This window comes from Akebia trifoliata, chromosome 3, assembly GCF_017979445.1.
Source record: "Akebia trifoliata isolate Shusen 1 chromosome 3, ASM1797944v1, whole genome shotgun sequence".
Classification (NCBI taxonomy): domain Eukaryota; kingdom Viridiplantae; phylum Streptophyta; class Magnoliopsida; order Ranunculales; family Lardizabalaceae; genus Akebia; species Akebia trifoliata.
This window is the reverse complement of record NC_141377.1, coordinates 58,177,992-58,203,446: the sequence shown is the minus strand read 5'-3', so window position 1 is coordinate 58,203,446 and position 25,455 is coordinate 58,177,992. Positions and strand designations below refer to the sequence as shown.

Below are 25,455 nucleotides of genomic sequence, written 5' to 3'. Positions count from 1 at the left end.
TGGGAAATGGGCGCTATGCTTTATTTTATTTTTTTCCATACGTCGTAAGTGTATGTATACCTTCTTGAGGTTATAATAGTCATGTCATCATAGTCATCATTAAGTGAATTGTTATAAGAAATATAGTATTACAACAGTGATAAATTTGAGGGTCTAACTCGAAACCAATGGGCAATGAGTGGAGAGGTCCGAGAGCTTATAAGGAGAGAGATAAGGCAATGAGTGTCAGATGTGGGACTAAACAAGCCCTCGCACATGTGGGCCGGACTGGACCAAAGTACATGGAGATATGTATTGGGTCATATGAAGGAGAGAAAGGTTCACTTTGATACCATGATAAATTTGGGTGTCCAACTCAAAATCAATTGGCAATGAGTGAAGAAGTCTAGGAGTTCATAAGGAGAGGAGCTTATAAGGAGAGGGATAAGGCAACGAGTGTCTGATGTGGATAAGGCAATGAGTGTCCGATGTGGGACTAAACAAACTTAACTTTTCCGACTCACCATCACTGGATCAGGTAGTGAAAGCAGTATGAACATACTTGCAAATAACCGAAAACAACGGAATTAAAAAACAGTAGTTGCAAATGGTGATGACCCATTATTGGAGATATCCATAGACCAGTTTCATTGTAGAATTTGAGATATATGCTTGATTGTTGCTCCTCGATTCAATCATTGAAGATTGATCAAGAGACTCAAGGAAAGTTTAGAGGAAGATAAGATTCTGGGTGGTTTCTGACCTTAGTGACAATAAAGCCACAAATCTACCTTGTAATATGCTAATTACATCCAAATCTTTTTTAGTGTAACTAATAAGAAATTGATGGAGGTGTTCTCAGGGTTTTATAATTTAATTATAAATCACTCTTCTACTGGCATGGTATAGATTCTACTTAAAGAATTTTATCACACCACATATTGAACTCACTTTCAATAAAGGAAGACTTGGCTTTGGACCTATTTTACCCAATTCTTTGGTAATTGTGTGAACCACAAACCGGTACAAACTGAATCAGTTCGTGTTACAGTTCAGACTGTGTTTGTAAAATGAACCCACCGAATTGTGATTGGGTTTGGCGAACCAAACCATGCCAGTTCGCAATATGATCCTCATCGATTTTACTGCCCAACCCCAGCAACACTGCTACCAAAATATAGATTTGAATTGTTATTAATTGTTTTGAGATTTAAGTACCTATGGACCAGGAGATCCTACCGCATCTGTGAGTTTGATTTGATCGGTTCTGGCATAGCTCCTTCGGACCTCGAACCACCATGAAATCTCCTCCCCACCAACCTAAGAAGAAGGTATCTGTCCTATCCAGAAGTAGTCAGTGTGGGGAGATGGAAGGACATGGCTAAAGAAAACTGTCCGTTGGATTCCTTTCAACCCATCCTTCAGAAAATACATTCAAGACTTGATCAAAAGTGCCGGAGGAAGACTCAAAAGAATGTGGATTGAGATAATGAGAGCATATATTAACACACTTGCAATGAAAAAAATCAGTACTTTAAACAAGATTAAATGGAGGAACGTACTTGTTAGGCCAAACTCGAAATTTTGGGATAAGCCTTTGATGATGATGACGACTTGAGTCTTAAAGGGTATAAGATCAATACTTTACATTATCCCTACAACAGAATTCATTGGCTGGCATGTGACGCGATCTAAAATCATTAACAGACTAGAAAACATAACAAAATAGGCTGGCATGAGAGGTAGTTATTATCTTTGCCCATGAAGACAAAATGGTGATGGAAGTGGCAAGATAGAAATGAGAAATCACAAAAGACAACTGACCTAAAAGAAATATGTTTGATCTTCTAACCGCATTTCATCTCTCATTTTGCTCCTCTATGTTACAGTTTACAGATCTCCACATAATTACAGCACGAAATACACGTGTTTTTCTACCTTTTGAGAAACCTACACTCAATGAAGATGAAAAATGAAAGGGAATGGTAACTCTGCCTAGTCCATCGTCAAGCTTTGGTTGCTTCAAATGGAGCTGTGACTCTATTGGCTATGATTTGCTCATAGAGGTCCCTTATTTTCAATCCAGTAATGGTTTGGAAGAGACCCGTCCCATTGTTACTTCCAGGGAAGTCGGTGTGCTTCAACATTTGTTGCGTAATTTCACCGTAGAACTTAGTAGAGATGTTGCTCAGATGGCTCTCCACATAAATAAGCTCATCTAATCTGTCAAACATCCCATCCATCTCCAACACGGATACCTAAAGGAAACAAGCACAAACAAGATGAACGATGAAGATCTCGCCAAAAGCATTGTATATAAACTTGATGAGTTGATCTGAGAAATGAGAGTTCACTTAACTAAGCCTATTGACCTACCAAATAATAAAAAACTTGATTTTATTTGAGGTTCAAGGCTACTCAAATGTTTGGATTATAGATGGTTAAAGTGGATGTGTGCTTCTGGAGTATTATTTGACCTGAAAATACCTATAAAATTAAAAGATTTTTGTATAGTATAGACAATAAGATTAGCGATGCTTTATAGAGTGTTGCAATCAAGAAACATGTTTATAAATTGAGTTTGGAGAGAAGAGGATGTCGAAATAGATGAAAGGGAAAAAAAAAATTAAGAAAGCTAAAGCTAGAAACGAATGCATTCATAAAAATAGGGAGCTGTTATTGGCACCCCAACTTTTAATTATTACATCCCCATTTTTTTTTTTAAATAAATCTATGACCGAGAATAAGTAATAGTTGGGGTGCCAACAGAAACTCTTTCTCTCTCTCTCTCTCTCATATCTATTTGTTAGATTTATGATTTTATATGAACCTAATCCTAATTATAAACAACTGTTGGAGTTGTTTGAATGTAATATAATCCTGAGCTAATAATTTGAACCAAGCTTTTGTAGTGTTTGAATGGTGCATTTTAATCTTTAATTAAGGTGTGATAAAATGTAAGAAATTGAGGTGTGATTAGTAAAAGTTGGGGGGTGCTAATAGCAGCTCTCTAAGAATATAGTGATAATCCTAGCATTGGTTAACCAAGGGATTGCCAATTGAGATGGTTTGGTTGTGTATCGAAGGCTAATTACCACCCCAAATAGAAGGAATGCTCAAGTTGAAGGTACTAGAAGAACAATCGGAAGACAGAAAAAGAAACGTAAATTGGGGTAGTCAGAGCGGATATGAACACACTTATATGACTTGGCTTTAGGTAGAATTGAATCGAGGAAACGATCCCAAATTTTTTTGGAGAATGATGATGATAGTTTTAGGAGAATGAAATTTGAGTATGAGAAAGATCGAACAAGTTACCTCATGGCCATAGTAACTGTCTGGGCCATAGAAGAATTTGATGCCAGGATACGAGCACGTCAACTTCCTCCCACACGGTATCCATGAGATGGTAGAGCCCTCATCAAACAGATAAACTGGGCTGAAATGCTTCACGCCTTCTTTCATCACTAATCGAACCCTCAAAACCTTCCCTTCGTTATCGTCTGGAATGAGTTGTGTGGGAAGAACTTCTATCACTGCATCTGCATATTGCTTTTGTGGGTCTGTATAACACAACCATGAAATTGTGAATTAGAATAATCAATAAGCAAAAGAACGATAATGAGAATTTTAATTTTGTAACTACCTATGTAAGCGTCAAAATCTGGCTTTCGAGCTTCAATACTGGCTTTAATACTTTCAAGACTGTGCCCACGTTCTGCCATGTCTCGCTGTAGGCCTTAGAATGTGATCAGAGCAAGGATAATGGACCCAAAAGAAAAAAAACTACTCGGAATGCAACCAAATAAAAATCATAATAATGGGTACTAAATCAGTTACCTGAATTTTCCAAGCAAACTTGACCTCATTACTGATATCTAAGTAGATGCTGAAGTCTAGGAGGTCCCTTACACGAGCATCATACCTAAGAAAATACACACACACACACACACAACAAAAAAAGTTAATCGTACAAAAAGGTGTAAAATACAACAAACCTGTTTGTTTGGTTTTTTTTTTTTTTTTTGATTAAGTGTAGATTTCATTAACCAAGAAGAGGGAATGTGAGTCAAAAGGTCAGGGCGACCTACCGAATCTATACTATTATAATGAGAGAAGGGTGAGTATTGGTGATTGAAATCTGTATTAAGTATATTTTTTTAATTTACGAAAGCATCCTTTAATCTATCATTAATAATATAAAATAGTACATTTTTGTGAACAAATCATAAAATGTGCAATGGCAAGGGCTCGCAGTTTTGAGGAGTCTTTACCATACTGTTACATGTGCTAGGAAGTAAAGGAAAAACAAATGAACAAGAACAAGCACAATAACTACTCAATCTATGTGACATCCTTACAAATCCCACCTATAAGTACTTGGAAAATAGGCCAATGAACTCTTTGAAGAACTTTCACCAAAATAAAATAGGAACTAAAATGAAAATGATGACCCGTGGATCACACACTCGCTCACGGGGTCCACATGGATATGAGTCGAGCTAGTTTGTGGTTGTAGTAGTGCGAAGAATGGGGGAAGGATGTTTATCATCCTGGCGTCGAGCTATTTTTCTGCAGGACCTCCCCTATAGTATCGTCACCACAGTAAAGTTTAACCACCAAGTTCGGGATGGATTGGTTTGGTTACTCTACACCTAGGACACCAAAATATCGAATCATGAACGAAGAAAGGCATGAGATAAAAGCATATTGGTTAGTGATTGTGAGGCTCCAATTCTTGACCGGAGGGGACACCAAGCCAAGGGCCTATGCCATTATCATTTCTATTTAAAGTCGTGTTTTACGTTAATTCAAGTGTATGTAATTTGCATTTACTTTTGATACTTCTCACATCCTTTTTTAATGAGAGCAGGTATGAAAACACTTGTATTAATGGAAGACATGGTCTTAAAAAGAATTGAAAGGGAGAACAAGATTCGTTCTGATGAGTTCAAATTTTTGGATCAAGACTTCGACGATGATGATTTTTCTATTCGTCAATCAAAAACTTGTTAATTCTATTTAACATATCACTAATATAAGAAATATGATGGTACGTATCTTAACTTAAAGATATCTTTACAAAATCCACAAACAAAACTATTAATTCTCAACAACCGATCACGTTTATATGTAAGAAATCGTTTGATCAACGATAAGAAGAGTATTTTTGGATGCAAGTAAACATATTTATGTGTACATATCATGAATAATTAATTAAAATAGCTAAAATGAGATGATAAGATCCTTATCCCCAAAAAAAAATTACCAATAAAACTCTATTCCAACATCTAAATGCTCTCTATCCAAGCATCTTTTCAAAAAAGCCAACCTTTGATATTTTCCTCAATCACTCTCTCACTTTGATACTCAAATCATTTTAGAGCAAAAATACAAATCAAAGCACCCCATACCCCATTTTTAGTTTCATTGCTTGGTGTGTTACAAAAAAATTGGTGTGGAAATATAAGAAAAAAATTATAATATATAAATTTAGCTTCAAAAATACTAATAAAAATAAGCGAAAATAATAAGAAAAATAAATAATCCTTTTCAATGAAAAAAAAAACAGGGGAAAAGAAATAAATCCATCCAAGAAACAAAGGGAAGGAAATAAAAAATTCCAATAAATCATAAAACTTGTGAGCAGAAACAAAGGATTCTCTCTTAAAAAAATAGAATAATATAGAAAACTCACATTGGGTGCAATCCTTCAATGACTAAGATTTTGGGAGGTTTGATTAACTCAGGAGGATCTAAGAGACCACTAACATGGTTATATATAGGCTTCTCAACTGCTATGCCATCCTTGATAGCCTTGACTTGTTCATACATGAGGTCAAAGTCGTTGGCTCTTGGGTCAAGTGCAGTCACACCCTTTTCCTTCCTTCCTGTTCTATCAAGTGAGTGATAATCATCCAAGCAAATAACAGTAGTTGTGTCACTAATCAAAGTATTTGAGTCTGGGTTGCCACCCTTGGGTGGCTCTGCTGCACCACCAAACACACTTGTCAACCTTCTCATGAAAGTGCTCTTTCCACAACCAGAATCTGCTGCCAACCCAATCACAACTGTCTTTGGTTCCTCAGCTGAGCATGAAATCTCTGAAGTGCCAGTGTTGCCTCTTTTACTGGATTTCTTGTAGAAGAATACCTGTTTCTGGTGAAAACCCAAGTGGGTTTTTGTTGGTGTGGAGATTGAACATGTTGAGTTGAGAGAGTGGGTTGTGTAGATTGTGCAAATTGCCATTTTTGTGGATTTTTAGAAGCTTTTTTAGTGGATTTATAAGATGGGATCTCTGAATTGTAGTAGGTTTGTTAAGGAGATATGAATTTTATTTCCTTTGATTTGAAACAAAATAGAGGAAGATAGAGAGAGAAAGAGATGTTTAGAGTGTACACAATTGAGAAAACTGAAAGTAGTTTTGATGGAAAGAAAAATTATAAAAATAAAATTGTAGAATATATATATATTTTAAATTAAAAAAAAAATAATAATAATAATAATAGTTGGGTTTGTGACTACCCCTTGGTCTTTAACAATAAGTTGGGAGGGGATTTTAAGGTGGGAGAAGAGGGGACATGGCTGGAGTAAACTTAAAACTCTAAGAGAAATTGGTCTTTTTCACTTTATTTTTTTTCCAATTTTATATTTTACATTTAAAAAAAAAAATTATATTTTGTTTTGTTGATTAGCTGATATCTGTGGTGACCACAGATTGGGAGAAGCTTGATGGTGATCTCTTAAAGTTTGGATATGTAGGGTGACACTTGGCAGAAAGTGGTTGGTTGGTTGGAGATGAGGGAAGAAGGTCTGGAGTCTATAGTGGAGGAGATATGGGTTATTTATCATTGGGGCAATGTATAATCCTGTACTTCCGAGAGTTGGATATTTATCCTACTTCTAGTCTCTTTTTTTTTTTTTTTTTTTTGTGCCATCTATTACATTTCTTTTGGAGGCACGAGCCACACACCACTTGATCGATGATTTCTGACCACTGATTTCCACTAGTTTTCATCATAGGCTTGGAATCCAACCACATACCTAATCTTAAAGGTGCTCAATGTTCTAATCCAATGGCTATAAAACACCAATCAGATTATTTTTTGTGTGATGACCATCCACCATTCTTGAAGTTGGTAAGGATCATTAACTCGAAGTTTTGCGAATTGTTCAATTTTAGGGGTGCAATCTTATTTATTCCTTCAATTAAGTGAAGTGTTGGAGAATTAATCCTTCAATCCAATCTTATAAGAAGAAATCGAACATAATGTGATTAATCCAAATTTTTAGAATAAATGGATAACATATTAGCCACCCAATTTAGAGGATTCATAATATGGTTAAAGTCATTAGATCAAATTAAATTTGTGAAGTAAGAAACCTCATGACCTCATGTAAATGAGTATCCATGAGATGAACCAACCCAAATTAAACAATCAATAAATGTATTAGGCTTACCAAAAGTTTATGGTCTAGATTGTGTTAAGAATATGTTTGGTAGCATTTTTAGAAAATGCTTTTGTGACTTTTTACTCAAAAGAATAAAGTCCCAAAACATATACGGGCCCTAATAATTTGGAAGCATAGAGTTGGGGGTGAAAGTTGTTAGGGAAACTTACTTGATGGAATGTATTTTTTTTCTAAATAATCCTTAAGTTTTGGACGATCACTTAATAGTTCATTTAGTAAACTTTTCTTTTGTTAACAGTCCCTAGATCTTATCTCTCACATTTCTCATGATTGAATGTCCTAACCATTTGAATTCATTATTTTCATATAAAAAAATTGGATTTTTGACATCTCAATCGAGTTTCAGAGACTCCATTCCGTCGAAAAAGATTTAAGAAGGAAGAAGAAGTCATTTTCAAGGGTTTTTTTTTAATATTTTGAAGATGTATGTAAAAAATTATGATTTCTTCACTTTTTTTTCTTAATTTTTAGATGAAAATAGATCAATAACGATTCTTTTGAGTTGAAATCATCTATATAAGTTGTTATCTCAAGTTTTTAGTCAATCTTTCCATGTATTTTAGTTGAAAAAACTTGAAAATTAGAAATAGGTAGATTTTACCAGTGTCGACTTCACCACTTTTTATTTTAAGAGTGGTAAACTTGATAGTAAATAGTGATGAGTTCTATAGTAAAAATAGTGAACTTAACACTAAATAAAAAACGTCAAATTCAATAATACATAAAAAGTGGTGAACTCGATTGTAAATAAAAAAGCAGGTGAGTTCACCAATAATGAGAGACCATTAAAAAATAAAAAGTTTATTAATGTCCTATCAAGCTACCACACAAAACTTATGGACTATTTAGAAATAAATCCCTCCGGTAGGTCCTTTAAATAATTTTTCCAAGTTGTTATGATGTAGATGTTTGGAACGTCGTCCAACTTTAGAAAGTTGTAATTTCATAAATCTCATTTTTTTCTGCCTTAGAATCCGATATAAAAAAACAAATAATGATAACAAGAATCCAAACATAACCTCTACTAAACAGTTTTAATTCCCCAAATAATAAATAGATAAATCATGCTAATGGCCCATGGATTCCACAAAACTTATCCAAGGATCCATACCATTCAATCCTAATATGGTCTAAATTGACAAATTTTTGGGCTGGAGTTCTTTGCAACTCCTGTGTGAATTCTCACAAGAAACCAAGCATGGGAGTTGCAATTAACTCTTACTGAAAACTTTAAATTTAGATACCAACACCCTCGGAGAGACATATAAGAAAAACAACAAAGAATGAAAAGGAAGGGAAGACGCCTTAAAAGTTAAAACCAAACCAAAAACAACAAAGAATGAAAAGGAAGGGAAGACGCCTTAAAAGTTAAAACCAAACCAAGGCCCTCGAAAATCAACTTTCTAGAAATACTTCCCCATGCATTAAAAGAAATCTATATTATGGAAAAAATTATACATTAAAGCAAATAAATCAAAACCTTTAGGGGATACTCATTACCTTGATACATGTATAAAGAAAATTGATTAAATCAAATGGATAAAAAAAATGAACCATAGATGTTTTTCACTCGTATCTCGATGAAAGAATCTATGGTTCCTATACACTTTCACGTATGGATCTGTGATGTGAGGGACAATCTTGAGGTCGCTTCAACATTATTCAAAAAAAAAATAAAAAATCAATCAGACCATTCTTCCTATGTGCGTGATAATCAATGGATGGATAAAAAAAAAACAATGGGTCATGGAGAAAGATTTTAGATGAATTTTTGCACATATTTCCAACTCAAAATCTATATTAAAAAAAAATAATAATAAAAAAGTCATTTTTGCATGGAAGGGAAGTGTGGGTAACACTAATTTTATTTCCGTGTTATGTTTTGAAAGTCTCACTAACTATAAGTATTATCCTCTTTGTAAATTTAGAATTTGTGTTGCCCCCTTACAATGTTCCCTACCAATTATTAGACTCGGCAATGGATTGGTTCAAATTGGACCATAGTGAACCTTGTACTGATTCAATTCTATATCTTGTTGAATATGGACTTCATCATGAACCAACAAGTTTGGACGCAGTGACTTAGACCTCCTTCCAGAAAGGGAGAGACCTTGAATTCAAGCCCTTTTATTGGCCATCTTATGAGATTTTATCCCATAAATTACTTGGTACATTGGGGGGATGAGATTGCACATGCCTCAAAAATTAGTTGGGTGCTATAAGAGACCTAGCCTAAGGCATGAAATGGATAAGATTCTATCTGGAATTCTAGTTCAAAATATTTGGAATTTTAGTTGGGTGATATATTGCTTTAAAAATTATATTTTATGATTTTCAAAATATATATTTTTTCTATTACTTTAATATAACGTGGATTCTTATAAAATAAAAGAATTATAAAACTAAAACAGAATTGTATAATAATTAAAAAAAATATAGCAAAAAAAATAAAAAAATAATTGTTGAATGGTATGAAAATTATCCAACCTAGATCAAGTAATTCAGTCAGGTTGAAACTGAATCTGAAATCAGATTTATTGAAATCAAAATGGTTTGGATATGGTCTTAGCTAATAGGATTTGAACAAAAAATTCGGATTTGGACAAAATTTGACTCATTTCAAGCCCTAGCCCAAACACTTCAATTTTTATAAAAAAAAAAAAAAAAGACTTTATCATAACCAAAATTAATCTCTATCCAAAACCAACTTGATGATGATCAAATGCGACCAAGATCTGTTTTGATCTGATAAACACAAGAAAGATAACAAATGTAAATGCCCACGATGTATTTATACACATTTATGTGGAGGAAATACCAACACGATCATGTATGTTTTTATAATTTTATTAAAAGATCGATATAATCATTTTGTATCGTCCTCCCCCCCAAAATGGGTACCCATTCAATTGCATATGTTATTTTACCATTCTGACCGTCTTTGAGCTAAAATAAAAGGCTTATTCTTTTACAAAATTATGGAAAAGCTAGCATTATATTAAAGGCAAGGGTATAATTTGGGGTTGTTAAAATTACAAAAATTACATTTTCAATCTTTATTATTATAATGAGAGAAGATGGAATAAAAATAGTGCATGTTGACACCAAAATTTTCTTTCAAAAATTCATATGAAGTGTAGTCGGTAGCGATACATTTTTTTTTTTGCTAGACATGTTGTAGTAATACATATGAAGTGCAATCAGTGGAAGAAGAAGATGAAAAAGACAATGCTAACAAAGAAGAAGAAGAAAGAGAAGATAACAACAAAGGAGTGTAATGTGCAAAAGAGGATGACAAAGGATAACGTTGAAGCCAAACAATGACTTTGGTTGATCGAGAAATAGAATAATGAGAAAAGGAAGAAGATGAATGAAATATATATATATATTATTTTATTTTATTTTATTTTTCCTTTTTCTTATTATTATTTGAAATACAAGTATACTTATGAAGTGCAAGGAGAATTTTTCAAGTGATGAAGTGCAAGTGTCACTAGGTGGTGTGCAACTAAAAAGTCCCTTGTTGTAATATATGTGTATTTGCACATGCCACGTACCAAAAATAGAATAAAATAAATACAATTTAAGTTCTGTACAGTAAATATCCATTTTGATAAAGATAAATAAATAAATGTTTCAACAAGGTGTCAACCAACAATTTTGGCAAAATACTCATGGTTTTGGTAAAGAGTTGTGATAATGTGTCACTCCCCTCTGACACACGCCCCCATCACAAAACTGTAGATCAGTTGCATTGGGATACACAAATTTTATTATTATTTTTTTATGATTATACATATCCCGAGGCAAATAGTTTATGATTCTGTGATGGGAACGTGTATCGGAGGGGGCGTTAGAAAATCATTACACTTTGTTAAAACTAGGGCTGTCAATGGATCATATTAGACTTAAATCTGATTCAATAACTTTGGGTTTCAATCGAGGGTTGGAATTTGAATAAAGATCCAATTTGATTTCTTACCATATCAATTTTGGGTTGACCACATCCCGATCCAATACAATGTGAGAAAGTATATAATAATATCATATATTTTGCTTAAATTTATGATGTTTAGATTTTATACTTAAGATTGAGTTTTTCCAATCTGGAATCGATTTGATTGTTGTTGGATTGGGTCTGGATCTGGATCAGTTCAGGGTCCAATCTCATCCTTATTGGATTGGGACCAAATCGGCCTTGATCCGATCCATTGATGGCCTTGTAAAACACCATAAGTGGGCAGGGTAAAGCACTTGGTTTGAGTCATCAGAGAGAACATATTGATCCAAAAACCGATTTTGTTAGTCCCTTCTGGATCCCCAAACCCGGAATCAGGTCCTGAATTATTTGATTGTTTCGGATCAAATCATGAGTGATCCTATCCGATCCGATTCATTGATAGCCATGTCTATTATTGCTCTATGGACTCTAGACTGGTTGGGTACATGGAGCATATTCTCTAACCCGACCTATTCTAGCCCACACCCAAAACCTATATATAAGAAGGGGTTCTTACGTAAATTAACATTAAATTCGAAAGTCGAAACCCTAGAAAACAAACTCGCTGGGCGTCGCGGGGTTTTTGTTCTCTGATTCGCTTTGTGCAACCATGGGCAGAAAACGCGAAGAAGATATGCAGCTCAGCGAACCAGAAACCCTAGAAATCGCGGAGAAGAAGAGAAAGAAGAATAAGAAATCCAAACATAGCGATTTCGTTGTAAAAAATCAAACACCGGAACTGTTAGAGAATCGTAATGGAGAATCCAAACTAAAGAGGAAGCTCAAAGAGCAGATCGAGCTTGTTAATGGAGAAGAAAACGAAACCCTGGAAGTCTCAGAAAACCATGAAATAAGAGACTCAAAGAAGAAGAAAAAGAAGCATAAAGAAGTGAATTCGAGTGAAGAAATTGAAACCTTAGGAGTATCAGATGAGAAGAACGAAAAGGAAGTTTTTGTGTCTGGAAACAATACGAAGGAATCAAAGTATGCGGCTTTGACCTCATTTACTGAAGCAGGGCTTCCTGATAAAGTACTCGAGTGTTGCAAGAACTTCAGCAAGCCATCTCCGATTCAATCTCAAGCCTGGCCTTTTCTTTTGGACGGTCGAGATTTTATCGGGATTGCGGCGACTGGTTCAGGTATTTCTATCCTCTGTTCTGTAAAGTCCCGTCGATGTATGGTGACACCCAGTAGCCTAGGTTTGGGAATCACTCACTCACCAAATAAAATAAGGTGGCTTTCTAATTTACCAAACCAAGAACACTTAAACTCCATAATTGAGTGAAATCCAGGGAGAATTGTTAGATGTTTGTTTTTATTGGGAATTTTTTAAAGATCTATGTAGGACAATGGTGGTGGGGTTTGGACCCGTGGCACAGTTGTTGACATGTTGCAATGCAACTTTGAGGTCGCTGGTTCAAGTCCAGCTTACCCATAAAAATAAAAAAGACGGTGAGGAGTTTCCAGGTATTGGGTGCAGAGATATTTCTGTATTAGGAGGAGTAAATATGGGTACAAGTTTATTCCGTGTTTGGCTTTGGTGGTGGTGGTGGGGCATGGTTCAAAATCTCCTTTTGTTTTGGAATGTTTAGGTTGAAACCTTGGTTTTTTTCAACATTCCAAGACAAAACAGATATGGAGTCTGAACATTATGTTTCGTTCAGTGATTTGATTTATCCAGAGAGAGAAATATTTTCCCTTTTTTTTTTTTTTTAATGAAATGTGTTCTCTGTCACATGTATTGGCTCATCAATTACAGGTTCATGAAATTCTAGTAAATTCAGTTGAATATTTAGGTTGACCCAAGTAATCTGTTTTGATGATCAGGCAAAACATTGGCATTTGGAGTTCCGGCCCTAATGCATATTTTGCATAAGGAAAAGGAGAAAACATCAAAGAGAGTAAATCCTCTTTGTCTTGTTCTCTCACCTACAAGGGAACTAGCTCAACAAGTACGTATTCTTGTGATTATCATGTATATGTGTTTGTTTGTTCTAAATAGACTGATAATCTTGCATTAAGAGGGTTACATAGAAAAATCGAGTTCTTTAAAGCATGCACTTGACTAAAAAAGTGATAGCTATCAGATTGAGTTACTGACAGATGTTAACTATTTGCTTTAAAAAAAGGTAGGTTTCTTTCATGTATTTTACACATGCAGCTTATGTGGTAGGCCCAAGTAGGTCGATGTATTTTGCCACCTCAGCATCTTCCCATCCGGTGAGCTTCGGTCCAGTAGTGTCGTGACAGGAAAAACATGTTTTTCTTTTGATTTCTTTTCCAATAAGGAAAGTTAAATGTCAATAGATATAATTTGTAGGTAAGCAAGTACAAAACGGTTAGGTAGAGGAAGACAAGGACAAGGGTTCTATCTGTATGGTCAATCCAAAGTCATTAGCCTTCCATGTGCAAGAAACATTCCGCCACTCAATTGAGTGTTGCTCTGGAAAACCCTATCCATTATTGTTTAATCCTTTGAGTTCATTGTTACTTAAGCATTTTTTGGATTCCTTCTCTTTGTGGTGTCATTGTTTCTGACCCACCATTTTGTATTCTTGAAAGCCTCTTATTGTACTTTGTGATTATTGGTTGGCTTACACTTGCCACTTCTTTCAATCTGGTGGTGTATCTTAATCTTTTTTCTTCTTCGTGTCATATTTATCAATTTCATAATGTTACTGTCTAGATTTCATCATGAAACTGGATTGTGTGCCTTTTCTTTTGATTAGGAAAAGATATCTATTTAATTTGAGTGGAATGGTTGATTGTTCTGATACCTAAACCAATATGATTAACTGTAAAAGCACTATAATCCCCAGTTCTTATTTTTTTCAGTTAACTTGATATGCAGTGCTAAAAAAAGGCTGATTGTTCTGAAGCTGCATTTGTATTATTCTTTTTCATAAATCCCTTCAGCTATTTGGGAATTATTTCTCAAAAGATGTAGCAAGCCTTGATAGTAGTATTGGTGGCAGATTGCAGATGTCTTATGCGAATCTGGGAAGCCGTGTGGTGTGAGATCAGTTTGCTTGTATGGAGGAACTTCCAAAGGGCCTCAGATATCTTCTCTGAAGTCTGGAGTGGTAAAATATTTTGAATTTTTTTTTTTTTCCTCTTTTCATTTGAACTTGAATGTTTACACACCAAAGAATAAAACACCGGGGGGGGGGGGGGACGATGTAATTTATCCATGGATATACTCCTTGGTGTTATACATTATAATCATAGGAATATTCAATGATTTTATTTGCCTTATTTCGACAGTGTTAATCATTACTTGGAAGCTCTTGATTAGATTGGTCAAGTATTCCAAAAGATTTCCATGGCATCAAGTCCAAGGATTGTGAAACTTTCGGAAACTATCATCCATTGTGGCAAGATAAATAACTGCCTCGTGGCCAAACCATAAGGATTTGACATTATTTTTCTAATTCGTACCTTTTCTTGGGAATGTTTTTCTACAGTTTACACAAGCTTCCTCCCTTACCTAGAAAATGGCAAACCTTGGAAAACATACAGTTTTGCACAAGAGTAGCGTATTAGTGAAAACTTGTCCTATATAAGTTACTAAAATAAAAATACACTAGAAGGTATCAAGATGTTTAAACATAAGTTAACTTCATCTAAGTCATACCTAATAACTGAGTTCTAAACTTTGGCCTAGATTGTCATGGTTCAGACATCTCATCTCAATGTAGGTGCCATTGATATGGAGTTGATTATGGGGGAAACTCAGCTGCATCATGCCATTACTCCTAGCAAAGGAAAGACAAAAATTGTTAGTCCTGGATAACTAGCAGCAAACCAAAGGAAAGATACATGTCGTGTTAGGATTCACATCATTAGTGAATCTGATATTTTTTTTAATGTGTCCTTTTTCCTCTCCTAATTCAATATATTAGTAAAAAACTGGGGGTAAGTGGGTGTGAGAATCTTGGAAATGAACTGGAAGAGATTTTTTCCTGATTCTCATCCTTCTCTAGCAACTATGGAGTGGCTAAATTAATTTTTTTTTTTAATGAATGATGTATATAATTCAAGTAAGTTTATTGGTTTAACTAGTGGAAATGACTTCTAAACCTTCATACATGAAAATTTAGTTTTAATGGCCATTTTAGTGTTTGGCTTGTATTTTGAACACATTAAAGAATCCAAAATGGAATGTTTTAGTTAAGTAGAGTTAAAACATTTTCATACGTGTAACTTCTTTTTTATAAGCATAATAATAAATTTTGACATATTTCCACAAAATACACGAAATTATTTTCATTTTCACAAGAATCTAGACAAAATCTTATTGACATTTTCTTTCTGAATATAATTGGGTGAAAATCACTATTCATTTCACTTTATATTTTTGTGAACAGTTGTTTCAATGAAAATTTCCTTAACATTTCCATAATTTTTACAACATCTCCAAGAAAATTGTATTAATTTCAATATTGATTGTACATTTGACCTTTTCATTTGGCCCATCTGATCAGATGGAAAATATAGTTTAATTGAACAAAAAAGTTGATCTGGTGATGGGAAATTGATAGTGCCAACCGTTCAAGAAAGATAAAAGGGAGAGTGGGAGGAGGGAGGATTGTTGTGCATGTTTCATTAGGTTTTCTTATTGCAACTATTTTATCCTTTGGTTAAATGGTTCCGAGTGATATATGAAAAAAGAAACAGCTTCTTCTAGCATGTAGAGAATGTATACCGATTGATGGAGAAGTAGTGGATGTTCTCCTGTATCTTTGTTTATTCAACCTTTGTAGAAAGAATTTCTGCACATCTACATACTACAGAACCGTTTGTCATTTCTACTTACACAGTTTACTTTTTCTTGTGCATGTCAGGATATCGTTATTGGTACTCCTGGCCGTTTGAAGGATCTGATTGAAATGGGTTTTTGCCGCTTGAAGGAGGTATCATTTGTGGTGAGTAGATTGAGATCGGTGAAAGCATGGTTGATACTTATTTTCTCTTACTTAATTTGTGTCCAGGTATCCAATTATGGTTGGTTCTCAGGCCCGGAAGCCATGCTCCCTCCCCCCCTTTTCTCCAGTGTTAAAAAATTATGACCGTTGATGTTGTTATAAACCTTGAGTTTAGTTCTTAGTGAATTGATGATGCCACTTTTTCAAAAAATGGTGTTTGGGGAGGATGTTTCCTGTTTCATAATCTTGAGAAATGAACCATGCATATTTAACCATGAAAGCTGTGAGCTTTCAAATTGCTCACAGCCTTCTGCTGACGTTAATAATACTTCAAGCTTTCAGTGGGGTGCAACAAACATGGCTCCAGTTCTATGACTAAAGGAATTGGAAATTTTACATTTAGAAGGAATCCAACAATGCCCAATTTTTGTATCCTCAATTGAACCATCAGAACATTACAACTAATTTCTTCAAGTTCATAAACTGCCTTCACTCTCGCATGAAACCTGGCACAAGCCATATATTCTTATATGCTGTGGGCCTGTCAATGTACAGGGGCTTTCTTGCAGCACTAATGATCTGCTAAGAAGCTTAGATTTCTATAATTGAAATAAGGTGCCATAACTTCAAAGTCTGCCCAGGATGGGAGTCCTATTTGAACATCTTAAAATCTTATTCAAGTTTTTATTTCCAGTGGTTGTTGGTGTCCTGTTTGATCTTCTCATATCCCCATTTAAGCTTTTATTCTGATAAAATAAAGGGATTCTTCATGGCTAACCCTGGACCAATCTTTTTTTACACCCTGCAGCTAAGTTGAGAAGGGATAATCCTTTCTTGAGGGAGTAAATGGAAGAATCCTTAAGATTCCAAGAGCGAACACCTGTAGTTGTCAAGAGAATATCCTAAACGAGTTTCACTAATATTAATGCCTAACATCTTCTCTTCCTCCATCCTTGCAGCTAAACTTTCCTCTTTCTTCGAATACAAATTGTAAGAACTCCTAATATTCCAAGGTTGTTCAACAGTTTCCTTTAGGATGTCAAATCGTGTTTTTTTATCAAGATACAATCCAACAAGATTTTTACCCACTTAGAAATATGTTCATAGATCTTTGCTTGAGAATATCTCACCATGATATTCTCATCTACTCTCCCGGGCTCAATATTCGGAAGCTAGAACTTGGAGTTGTGCTCGTGATCCTTATCCAACAACAAGCTCCACTTAGGTTCACCACCTACATGGTTTAAAGGAAAATGCGGGTTCTGGGCATTGATACCTTGAACATCAATGACAGGTGGAATATATTTTTGGTTTCCTCTTGAGAAAAATTGTTGGCAGATTCCAGTGCAACCTGGATACAAGAAGCCTCCTATAAGTTGGAGCCATCTTGTTTCCATAACTACTATGCCACATTTGATAATTATCCGCTCACCCCTTAGATAAGGTGTTCTGTGATTACCGTAAGAGGGAAGCCTGTTTTGGTCTTACCTTTTCATCATGCCTATGAAATAATGACCAACCTAATCAGTGTGGCAAGTGAATATCATTAGCCAATCTGTTTTACTTATAAGGGCTCTTTGTTTCTGTATTGCTTTAGGGATTTAGGCATGTGGATTGATTTATTTTTGCAGTGCTATTAATTGTCCCCCCCAAATACTGTTGGAGGAAAGCCTGTTTTGGTCTTACCTTTTCATCATGCCTATGAAATAATGACCAACCTAATCAGTGTTCAGTGTGGCAAGTGAATTTCATTAGCCAATCTGTTTTACTTATAAGGGCTCTTTATTTCTGTATTGTTTTAGGGTTTTAGGCATGTGGATTGATTTACTTTTGCAGTGCTATTAATTGTCCCCCCCCGTGTGCTTGCAAGTTTCAGATGCCATTAATATCTTCCGAGTTCTAGTGTTTTATGTAGTTCAAATACAAATAGTTTAAATGAAAAAATAGACAACATTTTATATTTCTTTCAGGCTGCGAGCATTGACTAGGGTCCATTTTTGTAGGTGCTAGATGAAGCAGACCGAATGCTTGACATGGGATTTGAACCAGAAGTTCGTTCCATATTGAGTCAAACATGCTCTGGTATGTCATGAACTTAATCCCTGCCTTTTTTTTTTCCTGTTCTTTTTTCAGGTGGACATCAATTAACATGGTATTTGGGCATGTATTTTTTTTCTTGTTCATTTTCTTTTCCCTTATCCTTCTTCCTACCCATTGTTTGAGTTATTCGGATCCAAAAGCGACAACTGAGAGGACTTATTACTACCTCACTTATCCTTCTCTCTCTCTCTCTTTGTTACCCAAGGAAACGAAAGTCAGAGATTCCACCATAATTTTTTCCAGAGCTTTGTCCATTATTTTGATCTCTCTGACCTTCTTCTAGAACTAGTTGTTGTCCTTACAGGTGGAGAAAGGAAGGGAATAGGGGTTTTAGTCTTAGTCTTGTTTGGATTCCCCAGCACTGAAAAAGACATTTTCATCTGCAACAAGAAACTCAATAACTAGAAAGGTTAGTTTTGAAGAGTGAGAACATAGAACAAAACAATTATTCAAAGAAGGCGAAAACTTCTATTAGAATCAGAGAGGATGTGACTGCTTTTTAAATGAAGTTTTTTGGAATCTGTTGGCACAAACATGGAATTTTTTGGAATGTGCCCGAAATGTTTTGGAATTTTTTTTTTGAAGTCCTGTAATATCACCTCATTAGGCAGTAGTAAATACACTGAGGCAGGTTCTGAACCCAGGTTCTACTGCTCAAGGGATTTTACCAACTTAGCAAGTTGGCGAGTTCCAAAATAGTTGGAGTTGACCCACGGTAATCTTGTTTTTAATGAGGCTAGAAGCTCAAAGTTAAAGGTGGGACTCTGATAAGTATAAACATTCCCAAAAATTACATATTTCGTCGCAGCCTAAAAAGCTGCCCGCAAATCAAAAAGGTCCTGGTCTTTTTATTCTTTTTTTTCTTGCCTGTTTCTTTCTTTCTTTCTTGAAGGTTCAGGGTCATTTTTCATTTTCTTTTTAATTTGTTTTATCCTATTCTATCACAAGTTCTTCTAAGAAATATTTTCTTTCCATGAAGACATTATTTTTATCTTTCTTTAAAAAAAATAGATTTGACAAGTTAACTTATGCAGTCCGCCAGATGGTAATGTTCAGCGCAACATGGCCTCCTTCTGTTCATCAGTTAGCTCAAGAGTTCATGGATCCAAATCCTGTTAAGGTGTGAACATTGACGTATGGGTTTAATCTTTGAATTGTTTCTGTACATTGTCATGGCAAAATAACTAGCTTCATTTTAGGTGGTTGTTGGTTCGGAGGATTTGGCTGCCAATCATGACGTTATGCAGATTGTGGAGGTATGGTGATTCAAAAGATCAGATGGTCTACATTAATAGCTTATGCTTTGTCGTGTGGCTTAAGCACCATCTCTTTCCCACTTGCAGGTCTTGGATGATAGATCTCGCGATGCACGTTTGGTTACCTTGCTAGAAAAGTACCACAAGTCACAGAGGTATCTGGTTTTGTTTTTTTTTGTTTTTTTTTTTTTTGGAATAGGTAAAGAAAGTATCTGTTGCTGCATATTAGCAGTTGCCCTTCTGATTTTTTTTGAATAATCAAATCTTTGGATTTCCTTGTCCACTGGAAGGAAAATATTTTTTAAGTTCTAATGATTTGAGTTCATTGAAATTAATGACCAAAATAAACTGGTTCTCACAATTGTCCGAATTAGAACTTGGGTTCCCTATGTCTTAACTCTGCAATATGTCAGGCCTTAATCCAATTGTCAATTATTAGTGTGGAATGTCAAAGTCAACAGCATTGCATTCATAGAGAAAGCGATATTTCCTTCAAAGAAGCTGAAAATGTTTATTTTTTAAGATAAAAAAATAATAAATAATAAAGAACGATTTTTTTTTTTTCATTTTATTGCAAATGGAAAGACTCAAGAGCATTAGCTTCTTTCATTCATCTCCTTTAAAATGTGGCCGGTGTCACCTACTGCTGATACAGCTTATATTTTTGAACAGGAACAGAGTGTTGGTCTTTGTCTTATACAAGAAGGAAGCAGCTCGCGTTGAAAATATGCTCCAAAGAAGGTAACTTCTTGTCATTTTATTCTTGTGACATTTTTTCCATCTTATGTCTTGTTTATGTTAGTTACCAACATATTTGGAGTAGATGATAACTAACAAATGTAATATGGGATTTCTAAATTGAATACTAAATTACAATACAAAGCATCCAAATGATTTGACAGATGGCATGGGTGCTAAATTTCAAGTTGTCTGGCACAATCTTTGGAAAATCACCATAAAAATGCAGTGTGGCATATAGTAAGTACTGGACATTATACTGTTCATAATTGTAAAGACTGGATAGTATAAATGTAAGCAACTGCTTTATTTGTGTGAAGTCCTAGTTATAGTAGAAGTCGAATGAAGACAATCCAACTTTACTTCAAACTTGTGTTAGTAAGTTATGTCAAATAGTTTTAGTAAGAGGAGGTTATTTTCTAAGTGTCACTTTTGTTTATAAGGTTAAAGTAATGCGGACTGTAATAATGGTACGAAGATCTGGGGCCATTACTGTTTTAACAGTAAGATAACAGTGTATGGAATTGATGCCCCCGACAGATAATATTAAGAAAATAAATCAGGTAATGGGTTTGAAGATGAAACGTGTGAAATCAGATTGAAATTTGAAATTGAAATTTAATGGCGGTTATTTAAAAGAATGGAATAACAGTCTTATTTGAGTTTGGAAACTTTTTTTCCTCACATAAACATTAATTTTGCTACACAAGCAGATCAGGAGGACCTTTGATTGTAAAACTGGCTGCACTAGTAAATGTATCTAATAAATATTCTTTTCCCTGGCATGTAGGGGCTGGAAGGCTGTTTCTGTACATGGTGACAAATCTCAACATGATCGTACGAAGTCACTTTCATTATTTAAGGATGCAACCTGCCCTCTAATGGTAAACCATCACTCTGAATATTTATTTCCGTGTCACAGTTCTGGTAAACACAACTGAGCAGCAACATGATTTGGTTTAGTAGCACTGTTAATTGCATCCATGTACACTAGTATATTTCTTTTAATTATAATATATATATTTGGGGTAGCCCAGGGAGTATCCCCACCTTAGGTGAGACTATTCTACCTGGGGATGCACCATCCCACCCTGTCACTTATTTCGACATTTAAGTAGCCACATTTCTGTAGAGGGGCATGTAGAGATTCGAAGTCATAACCTGGGGAGAAAACTCAGTCACTTCCCCCAAATCTAACACGAATCCCCATGATTTGTTGTTAGGTTCCTAGGCACCCCATATCATTATAATCAATATATCAATATGGTCAAGCCAAGCGTTCTGGTTCTCCTCAAAGTGGGGTTTTGTTGTAGTTTTGCTTGGTCCTATGATTTTTCTTTTTCCTGTGAAGTATTTTAAATAAAGTTATACAAATGAAGATCATTTAACAACAAGACCTCACATATTTCCCTTTTGCCTCATATTGGGAAGTATAACGATCAAACTTCCAACAATGCAAAACATCCAATTCCCTTTAGTGAACACAGTGCTTTTCAACTTCGAGAACCCATCCATGGCATCATAGAACTCTCTCTTGTTGCCTGATGGGCAAACTTCTGTGATGGAAATAAGATGCCATCATTTGAAGGGAGAAGATGAAAACAGTGGGTTTTCATCGAGTTTCTCTGATCGCAGCATGCAGGGCTCTGGAAATCAGGGTAAACCAGCGCTTCAAAAGAATCCCAAAATTAAAAATTAAGAATTAAAAGAAGGCAAAATCTTAGGAGTCACCAAGATGCAAAACCTAACACAGATGCTTCCACGGTAAAGATCAAACCCTTCTCAATTTTTTATTTTATTTTTAAATAAAAAAATAAACATAACAGCAAAGTTCCAGCCAATCTTAGCAAACATGATCAGACACGATGCAGGTCCCTACTGGGGTCCACCTACACAAATCACCAAATGAAGAAAAAACTGCACCTATTCTAGATGAAGAAAGGGCTGGGCTATAAGACAAGATCAAAATCTTGAATGATTTTCATCCAAATCAAATCCTTGTTGACCAAAATGAATGTCCTATTGAAGCATAAATAATAAAGACCATAGAAGCTCAAATCCTGAACTTTTTGGGGATTTGAACTCTATAAATTAAGAGGTCAAGTGGTGCAAGTGACACCTTGGATATTAAGCTTAAAACAATGGTTGAAAACCAGGAAAAAAGGGTTTAAAACAAGTAACAAAAACTAAAGTCATTGACAGTGAAAGTAACCTGAAATTAGTTAGTGAACACATAAAAAATGGGTGACACCTTACCGAGCTGTCACCTTTTTCTAGGTCTCCGTGGATTTTACAGGTGTACTAATTGACCACTCTCGGCTGGTCCCTAGGGGCCCTGTTGATCGTCTGTGACTGTTGTGAATGATTCCCTCTTTGTTCCATATACCTTTATAATCTACCATTTATTTTGGTTACTGTCACATGATTCAGTTTGGTTAAGTGCTGAGGATAGTTGTGGTATTTGATGAAATTATATATCTGCAGGTTGCCACTGATGTTGCTGCTCGAGGATTGGATATTCCGGATGTCGAAGTAGTTATCAATTACAGCTTCCCTCTCACTACTGAAGATTATGTCCACAGAATAGGGCGGACTGGTCGGGCTGGTAAAAAGGGTGTTGCTCACACTTTCTTCATGCAGGAAAACAAGGTACCATCCAGGGACGTAGCCCAATATTCTTGAACGAGATTCCAAGATTATGCAAATTTTGTACTTCTCTTTTCTTTCTCTTTCCCTTTTTTTTTTTTTTTCTTTTCTTTTTTGATAAATTTTAAAATGCATCACCACAGGGCCTTGCAGGGGAGTTGGTGAATGTTCTCAGAGAAGCCGGGCAGATTGTGCCCGCCGATCTTATGAAGTTCGGCACTCATGTGAAGAAAAAGGTATGTATGGGTGTATGGGTGTGTGGGTGTGTGGGTGTGTGTGTATGCGTGCTTTAGTTGCCACACATAATTAGCAGTTCAAAGTGAACTTTAACTTAGATGAGAATTTTAGTATGCTGTCTCAACAAAGTGTTGGAAATTTGAAGCTTCTTGTCATTATGATTGTGTTTGATTGGTGGTCAGGTGTCTTTAGTATGACTGTGCTTGCCAGTGCTATAATGAGGTTAGCAGTCATATCCCAGCCTAGCCAAGGAAATAGAATACAAAAAATCATGGAAATTATGAAACTGCAACTTATGAAGCTATGCAAAAACCAGAAGTGAACATGCCCATTTCCTGTTGGTGTCTCCCTGTGCCATATGGATGTCATTTGACCTTATGAGAGCATATTATCTAGGGATGTCAATGGGTTGACTCAGGTTCAGGTATCAATGGACCTAGAACTTGAACCTATTTTATACCAAGGTTCCAGTTTCTGTGCCTAAAAATGTGGACCTTGAACTGGGATAATTGGTTCTGGTTAGGTATCCTGTTTTGTATTGAAAATAAAGAAAAAAAATGCTCTTTCTAGAGAAACTTGGCATCTTAGCACTATTTGTATGGTTAGTTCTTGGTTCCATTGATATGGTTTTTGAGACCCATAATCAGAACTTATTATGAGAGTGCCCACTTCAATGTCAGTTTTAATCACCCCAAACAACTCTCTCTGGACAACACAAGACACTTATTTCTTTGCTTACATGTTGCATATCATGGCACTTTGACCTTATTGTAGCAATGGCAGTTTAAACTGCAACATTAGTATCTTTTGTCATTTTGTAGGAATCCAAGCTATATGGTGCCCACTTCAAAGAAATCACTGTGGATGCTCCGAAGGCTACCAAGATCACTTTTGACAATTCAGATGAAGAAGATTGATTGCTGAGGTGACACCAATTAGCACAATATCTTCGCTTTCTATTTCTGTAATGGACAGATCGGTGGATCTTGAGATACTGTAGAAGTTGTTTTGTCTGGAAGCACTTCACATCGTGTCATTACAATCCTTACATCTCCAAATGATGCTTCCTCCCTAAAGTGTGGATCATTTTGAGGGGACACTAAGCTGGAATGCATCCATATTATCTTGTAACCTTTAGGTGCCATACACCTATAATGTTTTTGTCATGGAAGCAGTGAGTTATTTTTTTATTATTATTTTAACACTTTAAAGAGAAATTGTATTGGCAAGTGCAGTTACTTTTGTAGCAACTGATAGAGATTGATCATTATAGTGCCATTTTTTAAACTTATTTATTTATGGAGGAAATTTAGCATTTTTGTGTGAATTAGCCTCTATATGCCGTCTTATACTCTTATTAGCCCGTCGTGGACGAGTTGAAATACAACTTCTGCTGAGTAAATATTGAATATTATGTCGATTGGCTTTTTTCTTAGTATGTCTTGGAGGAGTGAAGAAGCTGCTCTGGAATTGCTACTATCCACCGAGATGAACTTGGCCGTGGATAGGATCCATTATACTGATTGACTGGTAACATAGCAGTCAATGACATAAGGGCATAACTAATATTGTGGGTGGGGATTGGAACGCGAGTAGGAAACCTGAAGTTGATGGAGATCACAATTCTTTTCGTTGCGGATGAACTTTGGTCAACTTGAATGGCAAAGGCGCTGTACTGGGAGAAGTCTGGTGAAAGTTGTAGCTCAGCATAATATTATTCAATGTGAAAGTTGTAGCTCAGCATAATATTATTCAATGCGCGGGGCCTTGATTGGTAATAAGGATAATCGGACCATCACGAAAAAAATGTCATCAGAATGTGATAGGTTGTCGCTCTTCATGAAACAGAATTGAATGTTCTAGATGCCATGGCAGGAGAAATTATAGGGTTGCAGGATTGTGATTTCTAGGTTTAAAATCTTGTTTAAATGCAGTTTGTTCGACATGAGAACAATCAAAACTGTCTCTATCGAGTAGGGGTGGCAATTTCAACACGACCCGCAAACACGACTCGAAGATGACACGAAATTAATGGGTTTAGGTCAAGCCAAATTGGATTTGAGTTATAATGGTATCATCATGTATAACATGATTATTAAAT

The 25,455-nt window shown here is 35.5% G+C and overlaps 2 protein-coding genes across 2 annotated transcripts; one reads left to right on the top strand and one right to left on the bottom strand.

Annotated features, from left to right (window-relative positions):
* Positions 1-1,799: 1,799 nt before the first annotated feature.
* Positions 1,800-6,419, bottom strand: LOC147408360 (phosphoribulokinase, chloroplastic-like). Its single transcript, XM_086437331.1, has 5 exons — positions 5,678-6,419; positions 3,820-3,904; positions 3,626-3,710; positions 3,298-3,542; positions 1,800-2,237 (listed from the first exon to the last, which is right to left on the bottom strand). Exons 1-5 carry the CDS (start codon positions 6,226-6,228, stop codon positions 1,986-1,988), a joined length of 1,218 nt encoding a protein of 405 aa, XP_086293457.1. The 5' UTR covers positions 6,229-6,419; the 3' UTR covers positions 1,800-1,985.
* A 5,580-nt stretch (positions 6,420-11,999) lies between these two features.
* STRS1 (DEA(D/H)-box RNA helicase family protein) lies at positions 12,000-24,681 on the top strand. The gene is made up of 13 exons (XM_086437330.1): positions 12,000-12,591; positions 13,280-13,404; positions 14,428-14,535; positions 16,297-16,377; positions 18,381-18,459; positions 19,512-19,597; positions 19,677-19,733; positions 19,821-19,888; positions 20,406-20,474; positions 21,262-21,355; positions 22,956-23,120; positions 23,261-23,353; positions 24,176-24,681. Exons 1-13 carry the CDS (start codon positions 12,063-12,065, stop codon positions 24,269-24,271), a joined length of 1,650 nt encoding a protein of 549 aa, XP_086293456.1. The 5' UTR covers positions 12,000-12,062; the 3' UTR covers positions 24,272-24,681.
* The last annotated feature ends 774 nt before the right edge of the window (positions 24,682-25,455 follow it).